Raw genomic sequence first — 14,906 nt, forward strand, 5'->3', positions numbered from 1 at the left:
GGGGGGGGGGGGGGGGGGGGGGGGGGGGGGGGGGGGGGGGGGGGGGGGGGGGGGGGGGGGGGGGGGGGGGGGGGGGGGGGGGCATATGGAAACTCTGACATATGGACAAAAATGCATCTCATATTCAATTAGTTGTGGGCTGTTCCACAACATGCGCCCCTAACAACATCAGTCATGGGGCAAGCCTATTAGCAACATCATCCTTGCTGTGCAAACTACAGTTTTAAGGGGAAAACTCACCCATTTTGCTTAAAAAGGAGTGTGGGAAATATTGCATAAAGCGAAATAGACTTCTGAGCATTTGTTTCAGTGCTTTTCCTGAATATTTTAAAACTGGAACATGGAGAGAGATGCATCCCTTCCCACTCCATGTTCTGGGACCACATTCCCGCAGACTATGGCGTTCCTGGTCACTCAGCATCCCAGCTTGGAGAGCTGAATTTGTTGCCTCGCCCCCCATCTACCTTCTCAGGAACACTTCTTGAGCCATGAATGTGACTTGCTCGGTGTCACAGCAAGAGCAGCATGAGGTTCATGGGTGTGCTCCATCCCTGTAGGGGACCGGGGATTAGGTGGTCCCTAGGAACAGGGGTCATCATCTCCAGAGTGGAGCATCACTGACATGGGAAAATGGGAAAGAAGTGGATTTGGGAGAATTTTTTTTAAGCTGAGGTGAAAAGCAACTGAGTTTTTGGGGGCATGGAAGAGTGCCAGAGCTGCTGGGGGGAGATTTTCATCCTAAACTTCAGGAAAACTTGAGTGCTCAAGGCTGTGATTGCTCAGACCTTTGAGACGTCACTGGCATATGATGTTTGTGGCTGGGGGGGATTGCAAGTGTTCCCCTCACTGTCCTGTAACAGCACCTGGGGGGTCCTGGCTCTGTAACCAAGCTGGGAAAGTGGCTTAAAACACTTGACTTTTGGGACTTGTGTTTCCAGCCAGTAGAAATATTGGAAATGTTTTCTGGAATTTTTTTCCCTCCTCATTCTGTTTTGCTCTGAGGTTGTAACCTTTCCCTGAGACCTGGAGTGGGGGACCTGTGTGTCCCACCGAAGCTGGGCATCTGTGGGGACAGTGTCCATGCATGATCCCCCTTCCGCCACATGTACGGCTCTAGATGCTGGTAATTTAACCAGAGCCACCAAGAAGGGAGAGAGGATTTAGGATTTTCTGGGCAGGAAGGAGTTAAAAAGCTGGCAGCAGCAACTGAGATAGGGAACAGGGTGCGTCTGAGGGCTGGCTTGTCTCCCAGAGCTTTTGGGGGGCTCAGGTGGCTTCCCAGCAGGACAGCGGGGTCCCTGATGGGCCGTACCGGGTGCTGGGAGGCTGGCGCTGGGAGAGGAGGGCTTGGCAGGGCCGGCGGCGTGGCCACTCCTCCCACTGCTCCAGTCTGGTTTGAAGGGTGGTGTGCTGGAGCAAGGGAGGAGAGAGCAATGTGAGTGCTCCGAGAGTCCGGCCCAGAAAAAAACTCCTGCTTCTTCCCTCCTTTCCTTCCTCCGGCTTCTCCGTTTCATTCTCTGGAGCAACGGAGCTCGTTTTCCCTTCCTTATGGCCCCACCTCGCCTGGGGTTTCTGCTCCTCCTGGCTTGCTGCTTCTCCTCCTCTGAAACGCAGCTTCTGGACTGGATTTGGGGCAGCACAAAGACCATGGGAAGTCCAGCGGAACCCAGCAAGGGAACCACAGCACCAGAACTGCTCACCTCTGAGGCAGCTCCTACCCCCAGCACGTCCTTGGGGGCATGGGGTAGCCAGGTGGTGGGAGACATCACCACCCCACAGCCCCAGGATCCAGATCCTGGCACAACAGCACTGGTGGGTGAGGGGACTGTGGCCAAAACCACCGAGCAGTGGGACCGGAATGCCATGGGGCTGGTGGAGAGCACGGCACAGCCAAGCATCGCTCCTCCCCACAGCACGTCACCTGCTCCTGGCCAGGATGTGGCCAGCAGCTCCACCGAGGACTCACAGCTCCTGGCGACAGGGACCACTGAGGACCCACAGCTCCAGGGGACAGGGACCACTGAGGACCCACAGCTTCTGAGGACAGGGACCACTGAGGACCCACAGCTCCTGGGGACGGGGAACACTGAAGACCTGCAGCTCCTGGGGACGGGGACCTCTACAACAGCGGGGACACGGGTGTCCTTGCAGAGACCAGCAGGTCCCCGGCCAGGTAGTGCCCCTTTTCCTTTCTCACCAGGTGACAGTAACCGTGAGCAGGTGATGTCGCCCCAAGACCCCACGGCACAACCACCCCGACACCGCCACGGAGCATCGCCCACCCCACAGATCCCGCGGCATGGCACTGGCCACTGGGGGCTGGCGCTGGCTGGCATGAACAGGAGCCAGAGCCCACCTTTGCCTAACAGGAGGGCAGCTAATGGTGTGGATCCTCCTCTTGCCAGTCCTCCCGAATTTGATTTACTAACCGCTGCTACACGACTCTACAGTAGTAGCGGCACAGGGCTCACATCCTTCTTACCTGGACTGATGTTGGCAGACGGCCATTGCCTGCCCATCCCAACACACCTGCCCTTCTGCAGTGTGCTAGGCACAGACCATTTCAGATTACCGAATTACCTCCGCCACAGCAGTGAGGTGGAAATTCGGGCAGCTTTGCATGAGTGGGAGGGGCTGCTTGAATCGCGGTGCCATCGCTACGTGGAGTGGTTTCTCTGCTTGCTCCTGCTCCCTGGGTGTAGCGCCTCTGTCCCTGTAACCCCCCCGCCATGCCAGGGCTTCTGCGAGGCCGTCAGAGACCTGTGTTGGATGCACTTGGCCGGTGGGCGCCTGCCTCTGCCTTGTGATGCTCTCCCTGAGGAGGATGAAGGGTATTCTTGTGTCTTTATTAATGCTTCTGCAGGTAATGTGGCTGGATGATCTCCATGTGTTTGTGTGTGTCTCCCCTCCTCAAACTCCCCCAGGGTTTTAGGTGCTGAGGGATGCTTCTGCCTTGGCCCCATGGGATGCTGCTGAGTCCAAAATCACTTTCCATCCAGCCTTGGCTGGAGTGGGTTTTGGCTCCCTCCACAAGGCTGAGCATCACCATCCCTTCCTCGGGCTGTTTCACCCCCGGTGAAACACTGTGGCCATCTTAAAAGACAACATTCCAGTGGCCAGGACAAGAGATGCTTCCTGAGCTCATCATGCTGGCATTCAGGGCTGGTTTGCAGGTGCTGCAGTGCACAACAAAGGACTTCGGGGTGTTCATCCCAGGAGCGGAGTGCTTGCAGAGCTGGCAGCTCCCCGCAGGGACAGGGGGAGGACCAGGACCCTGTGACCACTCAACTGCAGCAGCATCTGGGGCCATGGCAGTGAGGAAGCTTCAAGGTGACCCCGTGGCCATGCCCACATGCTTCCCTCTCCCAGAGTGGGCCTTTGCTTTGGGGTTAATTATTTACCTAACAGCTAATGTTTGATCCTCTCCCTGCTTGGCAGGCAGGAGAGGTTACTTCACCTCCAGCTTCACCATTTGGTGGTTGTGACCCTTCTTTATGTCAGCCAGGGACCAAGATGTGCCTCTTTGGTGGTGGAGGGGGGTGGAAGGAAGGGAGGAGGGGATACTAGCACTCAGAGAAATTCGTATCGGGATATAATAACAAGAACGCAGTTTGGGATGAAAGCGGGAGCTCACTGCTCCCCCCGCTGAGCCCTCTGAATGAGACTGTGTTCCTGCGCTGGCCCCCTGTGCCCTCGGGTGATGGCCTGGGGCTGCCGACCAGGAGCAGTGAGACGCCCATTGCCATAAGAGGAGCGATTTAGCAGGGGCCGGTATACAAGGGTTGCACACATGGCATCAAAGCGGCTCTGTTTGCCAGCCGACCCCAGGGCAGCACAGCAGGATCATGGGGATGCTTGATGGGAGGCACATGCTCCTGGATGGGCAGCATCGAGAAAAAGCAGGGGACATGGGGACTCTGGTGCACCACATGGAGTAACCTGAGATGCTCCTGCCTGCCAATGGTCCCCTGTATCCCAGCTAGGACAGGATGCACACGGCCACACTGGTAGCCACGGCTTGGGCCAGACAGGAAGGTCATGGCAGAGCAGGAAGGTGGCTTGCAACATCCCTGGGGCCTTTCCAATGGCAACAGGAACAAATGGCTGGGTCTTTGTGGCCAGAGGCATCCCCACAGCCATCCTGTGACAGCACTCGTAACAAAACCACTGTGGCCTCTGCCATTTCTGCCTCCCCATGCTCTGGGTGCTCCTGGTTTGCTGCAGGGATGAGGGTTGTGACATTTGGGCTCTGGGTGCCCTTTGGAAAAAGCAGACATGGCCTGAAAGATTTGGGGTTGAGAAGGGACACTTGGCTTTTGCAGGTGAGCTGCTGTTTGAAGTGATCTCCCCTTACATCGCCCTGCTCCCCAGGCCCCATCCAGCCTCATAGCCCTGGCCTCTGCCTGCTTTGCATGTTGCACTGGGGAAAGATGTGTCCCTGTTTGCTTAGGGAAGCACTGGCACCCAACTCCCACCCCAGGCTTGGGGGCGAGTGGCATGTTTCGATAGGAGGGGAGATCTCAGAGACAGCTGAAATGTGAAAGGGAGCGTGGTTGAAAATTGCATTGTTAACAATAGCCTCTTTCAGCCCGTCCCCCATCATCCTGAGCCCTGGGGGCAGGCGATGGCTTGTCTGGTTGCAGAAATTGCATTGCTGGCTCTTACACCCGTGCAGACCCCCGGGAGGAAGCGCTGGTTTCCTCTTCCCTTAAAGCTGCTGTGAATCTGGCTTCCTCCAGCCCAAGATAAGCTCCATCCCTGCATCCTGGCATTGGCCACAGCCCCCTGCAGGGTGGCTGGAGCGACTGGTGATGGTGCAGCTGGGAACGGGGCAATGGGAGTGTGCTTGTGGGGCATCCCAAGGGTAGGTGTCAGGCTGGGGCTCACTGCCAGTCCAGGGGAGCCCTGCTCACTCATCCCATCGTTTTTAGTGTAGGGTTGCACACATCTGGGTGCAAAAGAGTGTTAGGCTCAAAAGGATGCTAGGGTCCAGGATACAGAGGTCCCCACAGCTGATGGGACAGATGGGCTGCACTGGGCCCTTCCCCTCCAAGCGGGCTGGGGATGCCCCACAGGATAGCCCAATCCAGGTGCAGGGTGGATGAGAGGGTCAGGACAGGCACGACCCCAGGAGGGAGATTTCCTCCTGGCTGGATGCTCAGGTTTGGGTTGCCAAGCTTGGGAGGGACTGGGGTCTTGAGGGAGCAGAGTGGGCATGGAGCAGTTTCAGAGCAGGAGGTTCAGGAGAGGATCAACAAGTCTGGGGTCTGGCAGAGAGAAAACTTGCCTCCATTTCAGTGACATTTCTAATGTTGAAATGACCCAGTGGGGACTGCCTGGGTCTGTGTCACAGGGCCGGTGCTGGCATCAGAGCTTGGCAGCAGGGTGAGGCTGGGGATGCTCTGCATGCGCAGGTACCCCCAGGCTTTGGAAGAGGCATCCAGGTTTTCATCTCCTCCCACCATCCTAAAACATGTTTTCCTTCCAGGCTGGGCAAGACTGGGCTGATGTCTGTAATTTTTTTTTTCCTCTTCTTTTTATTTTTTTAAAGACCTCTGGAGGACAATGCCTGGCTCCAGGGCAGGGTGGAGGTTCCTGGCTGGCCCTCCTGGGCTCAACATACCTCTCATAACCCCCTATTACTCACGTGAAACACCAGGGCTGGAATTGGGGACATTGAATTGTCTCAGCTCCTGCTCCTGACTCAGGATGGGGCTGAAATCAGCACTGGCCATCTGTTCCCAGTGCAAGCTATCAGCTGTTTTGGAGCCAAGGTGATTGGATTTCCTTGCTCCCAGGAAACATGGAGTTAAAAAGCACCCGAGGTGCTCGCTCCCATTGAGTTGGCACTCGCCCGAGCAGTTGACATAGGAGAGGAGGAATCCAGCGCCCGGTGTGTGGGCGATGAGGATGTGCCTGCTGCCAAAACAACGGGAGCTGGCGTACAGAGGGCTGGCTCGCCCCAGCCAGATGTTCAGCTGCGTCGTGTAGGGGAGACCGTCCCGAGCAGAAATTCCCCAAGTGCCTTGAGAAAAAGGAGTCGGGAAAGGAGGCAAGCTCCAAATTGAGATCATCTGGGAAGCTGACAGGCTGCACCGTCTCGAGCTCCGTTCCCAGGGTGTTGCAAGGGGATGGCTCTGATTTATTCCCAGCTGAGGTGACCCCATGAGCTTGTCCCGGGATGACGTAGGGGGTCACCATGACCCCGGAGCGGGTATGGATGCAACACACTTCCTTGCAGCTCCATGGCTGTTCAGCATCCCAGTGCTCCAGCAGCATCCCTGATATTGGCACGGGCATGTTGCTACCGTGGGCAAGATCCTTTTGGTTTTATCCCACCTTAGGGATGTCCCAGCTGGAGACCCAGTGGCAGAGGATGGGTGGCGTTTTGGGAGTCACATTGAAATGGTGTGGTTGGAGCAGCTCAGGGAGCCTGCTGCTTTGGCCAGTCCGCAGCCTGAAAGAAAATCCCAGGCCATGGGGAGGGCAAATGGAGAGAGCTGCTGAGGAGCAGTGTTTGGGGGAAGCATGACCAGACGTGTGCCCCCCAGAGGTGCCTTGCTGAGAGTGACCATCCTCACCAGTCCGGTTGTGACTGTCCCCTTTCTGTTCCTCTTGCAGAGAACCTGAGCCATGAGGTCAGCCTCCTGGAGCTGATTGGAGATCCCCCACCGGAGGAGATCCTCAAAATTTATGGCCCTGACAACAACCCCGGCTATGTCTTCGGCCCCAATGCCAACACAGGCCAAGTGGCCAGGTACCACCTGCCAAGCCCTTTCTACCGGGACTTTTCCCTTCTGTTCCACATCCAGCCTACCACCCCCCGGGCCGGCGTGCTCTTTGCCATCACGGACTCCTCACAGAGCATCATCTATGTGGGCGTCAAGCTCTCGGAGCTGCGGGCGGGCAAGCAGCAAATCATCTTCTACTACACGGAGCCAGGCTCACCCAGCTCATATGCAGCAGCCACCTTCACTGTGCCCACCTTGCTCAACCAGTGGACACGCTTTGCCATCAGCGTGGAGGAGGATGAAGTCATCCTTTACCTGGACTGTGAGGAGCACGAGCGGGTCCGCTTTGAGCGCTCCCCAGATGAGATGGAGTTGGAAGATGGCTCTGGGCTCTTTGTTGCTCAGGCTGGAGGAGCTGACCCAGATAAATACCAGGTAAGACCTTAGGTAGGTAAGGAGCATCTTCAAGAAGCCTGGGTGAGGCTAGAGGGACATGACACCAGTCTGTGCCTGTGGAACCAAAGTCTTTGTCCAGAAGTCAAACCAACAATCACACTCTGTGTGTGTCCCTGAGGAAGGAGACACTTGAGATGAGGGAAAAGATGCAACCAACTTTATTGTCTTGTGGCTCACCAAAGCAAAGCTCTCAAGTTGGGCTGGCAGGAGATGGGGTTGCATTACAGCAGCCACTGTTGCCCATACCTTTTCCAGCAAACACAAAGAGCCTCTTCAAATCTCCACATTGTTAAAAATAACCCAATTCCTTTGATGGAGGATCTGGTTTGGCTGGTAAAATGTCTCTCTTAGCTGGAATAAATACTTGGACCGGAGCATATCTTGGTTAGCAGACATTGAGTGATATCTGCAGGAAGACTTTGGAAAGCAAGGGGAGGTGATAGCTCAGCCCGTGATTTGAGCATGACTTATGTTCTAGATAAGGTATATGGGAAGTGTGAGGAAAATGCACAGCTGACATGGAAATCCCCTGTGGTGCTTGAGGAGAGGAAAGTTCAGGATTGCACCTCCAGGTTTCTCCTGGGTTGAGTATGGTTTACCCAGCAACAAAGGCATTGCCAAGTGGAGTGATGCTTTTCACAGGGAGCTTTGCAAAGCACATTTCTGAATTTAAACTTCATGTTGACTAATGAGCAGTGCTGCTGCAGTCCTAGTTAAATGGCTTTGGGCAGGAAAAGCTCCCCCAGGAAGGGGTTAATGATTAATGGGCTAGAGACCAGTTTGCACTGGGATTTGGGTTGATCCCTTGAAGTCTCAAAAAGCAACTTTTTGCTCTTGAAGAGTAGGTTTTTGCTCTTGAACATGCTGGGAGGGCCAGGTCATGGCTGTGGCGAGCTCTTTTCCCCAGCTGGAGAGTGTTTGGCACCATTTGGAAGGCAAAGCAACAGCCTAGAGCAGAGAGAAGCGCTCCTGCCTTTCTAGCAGGTGGTGTTCCTGAACTCTCCTAACACCCGATCCCACCATCGCCCACCCCCGGTTTTCCCGCGGGGCATAGCTGGTCTGAGGGAAGGAGGCTGACTGCCTTGGCTGTCCGAGAGGGGAGCGGGGAACGTGGGCTCAGACATCTCCTTGTCATCTGACTGCCTTGTGGTATTTCCATCGCTGACTAGCCCTGACTCGTGTTATCTGGAACTAACGGGGCATCAAGCTGATTAAAGCCTGGCCCTTGGTCAAGCCACAAGATGAGCAGCTTGCGGGCAGCTGGAGGGCTGCTGGTGGGGTCTCAGCTGGCATCTGTGCTTCTTTTGGAGTTGCCCTTGTTGTAATGGCATGAAACTTGGAGGAGAAAAGCCTGCAGGTAATGCAGAAGCTCCTGGGAGCAGAGGTCTCAGCTGGGGTCTGGCAGGAGGGTTTGTTTGCCCTTGGATGCATGATAAGACCTGCAATGCTTCTGCCCCTTTACTGAGGCAAATGGGCTGCAAAGGGCCCTTATAACCATCCCTCATGCAGATGCCTCAGTTCCGGGCTGGAACCAGATTATTTCTGATGCCTCTGGCAAGCCCCAGAACCAGGAAGGGCAGGCTGGAGCCGTGCATTTATCAAAGCCTGGGCTCTGTGGGGAGGAGAGGGATGGATTAGAGCCAGCTGTCACCAGGGCAAGCAGCTGGAGGAGGTCACCTGGGGGGCACTTCCTTGTGGGAGGGATTTTTAAAAATTATATATATTAAAAATATATTTATAATATATTTATCATATATCTACAATATAGTATATTTATAATATGTCATAGCTAGCCTGGCTGAACTGCAACTGCCCATGATTCCTGTTTTCTTAAACCCATTGTGTTTACCGAGTACAACTCTCTTTCCTGGACATGGTGCACTGTGCTTTCAGGCAGCCCAAATATTATTTTAGGTGTCTTTCCCAGAGAAGAGACACCTAGCAGGAGGTGTCTGCCCTCTCTAAGCTCACTTCCCAATGTGGTTCTCGGCATCTCCCTGCTGGGATCAGAGGGATGGGCAGCATCCCATCCCAGCAGTATCCCATCCCAGCAGTGAGGACCTGGGCTGGGCTCTGAGATGCACTGGATAACCTCACTCACTGTGGGTGCTGCGGGATTGAGGCTGGTACCCATGCAACCTCCCCAGCCAAGACGGGGATGCTGCCCTCCTGGGCAGTCCCAGTAGCTCAGTTACAGGGCTTTGTCTAGAGGCAGCATCCTTAGGAAGGAATTTGTGGTGGTTTCTTGTATAAACAAGCAGCTTGGATGTGCACAGTGCTTGCAAAACCCAAATAAATGGTAAGGAAGTACGGATTAGCCTAAGAAACACAAAACCGGGCCTGCAATTGAATGGGACCTGCCAGACAGGCAGTCTGTGGCTGGGGAGCGCTCCAGAGTGAGGAAACAAGGAGCATGGCCAAAAAGGTCCCTGTAAAAGCATTGCTGTCTGGCTAGCCAGATCCTGGCCACTATCTCCACTCAGCTTGCCTGGTGCCAGAGTTTGCACGTGGCTTTTTCCCATGAGTTGTCAAGCCATGATGGTGGCACTGGGCACAGGGGCTGCAAGGTTGAAACCTGCAAGTGCTGAGTTATGGATGGATGTGCAGGGGGAGAGCACTCTGCAGCCGATGAGAAAGCCTGATGTACACAGGGCACTCTAGGACGTGGTGGCTGGGTGGCATGGGAGGTCACATCATGCTGCAGGATGGCCTGTGACATGTCTCCATCCGTGGCACATGTCCATTCGTGGCAGCCCTCAGCGTGGTTTCCTTCCAGGGGGTGATTGCTGACTTGAAGCTTCAAGGGGACCCGCAGGCGGCCGAGCGCCAGTGTGAGGAAGAGGAGGATGATGCTGAGGTGAGTGCCAGCAGCTTGGCTAGGGCAGGACAGGAGGCTGCCATCCCCTGATCCCAGCTCACCCCTTGCCCCTTCTCCCTGGGCAAATGCAGGTCTCTGGCGATTTCGGCAGCGGGGCAGAAGGTGGACACCAACCCTTGGGCAAAGTCAGGGTGAGTAGGTGTCCACAGGCATTGCACTCGCCAACAGGACACCAAGATTTTAGGGATGGGGAGGGCTAAGTGCCCCCCATGGTTGAGATCCTGGGATTCCTGATGGGATCCTGGCACCTGTCTCTTTTGGGAGGGCACCAGGAGGTGAACAGTGCCATGATGTCCCCTTGTTGTTGGCGCAGGGTGTTCCGGGGCTGGTGGATGCCGTCCCTGTCACCTCTCCCCCTGTGGTGGCGGGCAGCGAGCCAAGGAGTGGTGGGGGTTCCCCACAGCAAGCTGAAAGGACCAGAGTGGAGGAGACACAGCAGGTCTCCACAGGAGGTAATGCTGACAGCTTTCCCCTTCCCCACCATGCCGGCCAGCCCTGAGGCACACCTGTGGGGACACAGTGGGGTAGACATCCCCAAGCATGACTGTGTCCCTTTTCACTTTCCACAGGCACTGGACCCAAAGGTGAAAAAGGGGAGAAGGGTGAACGTGGCCTGAAAGGGGACTCGGGGACTGGTGGCATCATGGGTTCGGGCAGTGTCAAGGGTGACAAGGTGGGTGAGAAAGTACTCCAGGAGCTCGAGGATGCCAGTGATGTGTCTGCATTTCACACCTGCTCCTTTCTTTCTGTCCCACAGGGGGAGAAAGGAGAGCTGGGCATTAAGGTAGGCATCACTGGGGGAACTGGGGCAAAGCCATTCCTTTCTGGGCTGCCACCCCTGGGGACATGCCACCCATCCTGGATCCCTCCTGTCCCCAGGGCAGCGCTGGATTTGGCTACCCAGGCTCCAAGGGCCAGAAAGGGGAACCAGGTGAACCCGGCCTTCCCGGGACCCTCTCACGGCATGCTGATGGCTCGGTGGTGGAGCAGGTCACCGGTCCCCCAGGGCCACCGGGGAAGGATGGAGCCCCTGGCAGGGATGGCGAGCCTGTGAGTTGAGCCCCTCACGTCTCGGGTATCCCACTCTCCCCCAACCCCTGCCTGCCTGCCTGCACATTGACCTCTCCCCTCTCTGCCATCCCTCCCTAGGGTGATCCTGGCGAGGACGGCAAACCTGTAAGTCGGTAGGGGAATGGTGGGATTGATGCATGCCAACCACCCCCTTGCCTTGGCACCCTCTGACTCCTGACTGCTCCCCTTTGCAGGGTGATATGGGGCCCCAGGGGTTCCCCGGGACACCAGGGGAGCCCGGTCTGAAGGGGGAGAAGGTGAGTGCTGGTGCCAGTGTAGGGGGACAGCACATGCCACTGCCCTCCTTTCCTCTCACCATCAGCTTGGCTGTGCTCGCAAACTGTGTTCTCTCCTCTGTGTCAGGGTGACCCAGGCATGGGACCAAGGGGACCCCCCGGACCACCTGGCCCCCCAGGACCACCAGGACCCTATTCCAAGCATGACAAGCTGGTGGGTGCCCCCTGGGACACAGGCATTTGGCGGGCGGGTATCCATCAAGCCACCAAGGTGCGGGATGCTGCCACCAGCCCCCCGGCAGCATCCCTGCACTACTGGGTACCCTAACCCTGCCTGTCGATGCCTGACATCATCCGTGCTTCTCCCCCAGACCTTCATTGACATGGAGGGCTCTGGCTTTGCCGGTGACCTGGAGAGCCTGCGGGTGAGTGCAGGTGGGTGCCTGTCCTGTTGACAAAGAGTGTGGGGATGTGCTCAGCCATTGTCCCCTCCTTCTGTTCTAGGGTCCGCGAGGGCCACCTGGTCCCCCAGGGCCACCCGGCGTGCCTGGTTTGCCGGGAGAGCCAGGACAGTTTGGGATGAACCGCACAGACCTGCCAGGACCCCCAGGGCTGCCAGGCAGGGATGGGATCCCTGGACCCCCAGGGCCAGTGGTAAGTGTATGGGGTGGCCAAGTGGACCCATCCCAGGGCCACCCCGTAGCAGTGGAGCTGTAACTGTCCCCTGTGATGGTGGTGGGCTCAGTGCCCACAAGCTCCGTGGGGTTTCATGACACTGGATCCATCTCATGGGCATTTTGCAGGGTCCTCAGGGTCCTCCTGGAAGAGATGGGGCAGCTGGGCAGCCAGGGCCCAAAGGAGAACAGGTTAGTGTTTCCTGTCCCATGTCCCCCAGGAGCATGTCATGGCTTCCCCCCAGGGCACCCCTGGCACATCTCTGGGAGGTCCCAGCTTCCTCCATCCCCAGGCTGGGGAGCATCATCCTGCTCCTGCCTGGAGCTGGGCAGCTTCTTTATACCCTCTTCTTCTTCCTCCTCCTCCTCCCCAGGGCGACGTGGGTGACCTTGGCCTCCCCGGTGCACCAGGACCCAAGGTACTGTGCCTAGGGCAGGTTTCTTGGGGCAGGAGGTATATCCCATGTGCACTGCAGACTGAAGGCAGGAATGTTGCTTGGGGGGGCCAACTTGTGCCAGAGTGGAAAGTGGGGTACTGGTATTTGGGTTCCTCCCAGAGCAGAGTGGTGCCATAGCTTGAGAATGCATGGAGCCACTGAACAACCCCAGGATGCACACAAGGCTCCCGCCACCCTCTCTTGGCTTTGCTCTGGGTGCTGCTGCCTTGGAAAGCAGGCAGGAAAGCTGAGCAGGGTGTTTTGAGGCACAGAAGAGGGTTTTCTTGGGGGATTTTTGGTGCCCACACCCCACCCCATCTTCTATGCATCACTCTCCTGCCTTCCTGCTCGAGCTTTTTTCCTCTCCGCATCCCCAAGGGTGGAGGTGAAGGGATTGCTGGGATGCACACGCTTGCACTCCCCTCCCTTGGGGGCCAGGACTCTCCTTGGGATAACCCATCCACTGCAGCCTGAGTTGGGAGCAAGAGCTTCAAGAATTAAGGTTTCCTAATGCTGCCAGCACCGAGAGAGTATAGATGGTGTGGCAGCTGATATAAGGACCGATCATGCCGCTCAGAAACCTCTAGCAAAGCGCAAGGGTGCTTGCGAGCATCCCCCCCTCAGCGCTGAGCTCTGCTGCAGCATCAGACAGTGACGTATGCAAAACAACCCGCATTTATGATTTTAGACGAGCCTCTGGTGGCCACCGTGCACATTACAGGGGGAGCCGGGGCCGTCCAAGGACAGCCGGCACAAAGGATGCCTGAGCTGGGCAATGCCCCTTCCTGCCACTGTCCAGGAGACAGGGAGCATCCCTGTCCTGCTGTCCTGTCCCAAGGGGCGATTTGGGAATGCGGGAGGGGACGTGTTGCAGCCCGCTTTGCAGGCTCCAGGCAGGGACCCTTGTCACCTTATCTGTCCCCTTGTTTTTCTTGTCACCTTTGCAGGGCAGCAAGGGAGAAACGGGACCAGCAGGAGCCCCGGGAGAAATGGGCTTAGCTGGCCTTCCTGGGCCCATCGGACCTCGTGGGCAGCCGGGACCCCCTGGTCCCCCGGGACCACCGGGGCCAGGCTATGAGGCTGGATTTGTAAGTGATCATCCCTGAGATGAGGAAGTGGGATGAACTAGAGTGGGGCACAGATGCGGCTCAGCTCCTTCTCCCTCTCCTCCCCACCTAGGGTGACATGGAGGGCTCGGGGCTGCCATTCACTGCTGGCTCCCCTGGACCACCCGGACCTGAAGGACCACAGGTAGCTCTGCTCTTTCCCCTTCCCTGCCCTCCATCCTGAGCTCCCTGGGGGCACCCTCTGCCATCACATCCCCTGCCATCACCCAACCTTCATGGTGCACTTCTTGTTGCTTGCAGGGGGTGCCGGGACTGCCAGGGGTGAAGGTGAGGAGCCCTTCAAACACCTTCCTTGCCCTTTGCTGGACCCAGCCACAGGAGCCTGGCTCCATCCTTGCAGGATGCCAACAGGCAGCCTGTGGGGATGCTCCTGCTCTGACACCTCTTTCCTTGCAGGGGGAAGTCGGCAGCCCTGGGCAGCCTGGCTTGCCAGGACCAAAGGTAGGACCTTGGGGAGACTGTCATGGGCTGTGTGTGAGCACCTGGATTTGCAGGGAGTTAGGCACCCCTGTGCTCCCCATCCTGAGTCTGTCAGGAGGATGCTCCCTACTGCATCTTGCCCTTTCCTGTATCTTGTTGCAGGGAGATGCTGGTGTGCCTGGCATGGACGGCCGCCCTGGCCTGGAGGGCTTCCCCGGACCGCAGGTAGGAGGAGCATCAGCCCCTGCTTTGCAGAAGCCCCCTCACTCCAAGCAGGGTACCCTTGGTCGCTGCAGGACCACTTGCAGCAGCTTCGTCCCCAGCAGCCAAAATTCACATCCTCCCGATGCCTTCAGCTGTTCCCTTGCTCTGGCACTGGGCTCATTGCCTGCCAGGGGTGTCCATGCTGCTTGAGACCCTGTCCCCATTAGCTTTCCTCCCTGCTTGCCACCACCTCCACCCAAAAGCATCCAAACCTGGCTCACTGCCTGGACCCTGTGGACAGTGGCCTGAAAGATTTTGTGGAGCAGCAGGCAGGAGTGGGTCTCTGCTTGTGAGCCAGGGTCTGGTTGCATGTGGTTCCAAGCAGGAAGCTCACCCCTGCCTGCTCCTCCTTCCAGGGACCCAAAGGTGACAGAGGCAGCCCCGGCGAGAAGGTAAGTGCCACCGGGCTGGGGCTGGGGACCGGCTGACAGTGGCCCTGGAGCTCATGGCTTGTGTCTTTCAGGGTGAGCGAGGCCAAGATGGTGTGGGACTGCCTGGCCCCCCTGGTCCACCTGGTCCCCCCGGACAGGTCATTTCTGTCTCCAGCGAAGATGTAAGTGATGGCACCTGGCTTCACTGCTGCTGGAGGAAGCTAAAATTGGGGGGGTGGGC

At 57.2% G+C, this 14,906-nt stretch overlaps 1 protein-coding gene across 2 annotated transcripts in view; it reads left to right on the plus strand.

The window, feature by feature from the left end:
* The first annotated feature begins 1,485 nt into the window (after window positions 1-1,485).
* The window catches only part of COL18A1 (collagen type XVIII alpha 1 chain), a 19,069-nt gene continuing 5,648 nt past the window's right edge, over window positions 1,486-14,906 (plus strand). Inside the window, exons 1-22 of one of the 2 annotated variants that reach the window (XM_026852719.1) lie at window positions 1,486-2,863; window positions 6,622-7,166; window positions 9,964-10,044; window positions 10,137-10,196; window positions 10,379-10,517; window positions 10,635-10,738; window positions 10,823-10,849; window positions 10,945-11,115; window positions 11,215-11,241; window positions 11,331-11,393; window positions 11,500-11,586; window positions 11,744-11,797; window positions 11,877-12,026; window positions 12,176-12,238; window positions 12,421-12,465; window positions 13,431-13,571; window positions 13,663-13,734; window positions 13,851-13,877; window positions 14,007-14,051; window positions 14,193-14,255; window positions 14,651-14,686; window positions 14,758-14,847. In XM_026852719.1, the coding sequence (XP_026708520.1) occupies window positions 1,549-2,863; window positions 6,622-7,166; window positions 9,964-10,044; window positions 10,137-10,196; window positions 10,379-10,517; window positions 10,635-10,738; window positions 10,823-10,849; window positions 10,945-11,115; window positions 11,215-11,241; window positions 11,331-11,393; window positions 11,500-11,586; window positions 11,744-11,797; window positions 11,877-12,026; window positions 12,176-12,238; window positions 12,421-12,465; window positions 13,431-13,571; window positions 13,663-13,734; window positions 13,851-13,877; window positions 14,007-14,051; window positions 14,193-14,255; window positions 14,651-14,686; window positions 14,758-14,847 (3,405 nt within the window). In that variant the 5' untranslated portion in view covers window positions 1,486-1,548. The remainder of the gene's footprint in view (window positions 2,864-6,621; window positions 7,167-9,963; window positions 10,045-10,136; window positions 10,197-10,378; window positions 10,518-10,634; window positions 10,739-10,822; window positions 10,850-10,944; window positions 11,116-11,214; window positions 11,242-11,330; window positions 11,394-11,499; window positions 11,587-11,743; window positions 11,798-11,876; window positions 12,027-12,175; window positions 12,239-12,420; window positions 12,466-13,430; window positions 13,572-13,662; window positions 13,735-13,850; window positions 13,878-14,006; window positions 14,052-14,192; window positions 14,256-14,650; window positions 14,687-14,757; window positions 14,848-14,906) is intronic. The other variant, XM_026852720.1, reaches the window with a different exon arrangement.

Source organism: Athene cunicularia (assembly GCF_003259725.1).
Source record: "Athene cunicularia isolate RWA chromosome 7 unlocalized genomic scaffold, athCun1 chr7_part1, whole genome shotgun sequence".
Lineage (NCBI taxonomy): Eukaryota > Metazoa > Chordata > Aves > Strigiformes > Strigidae > Athene > Athene cunicularia.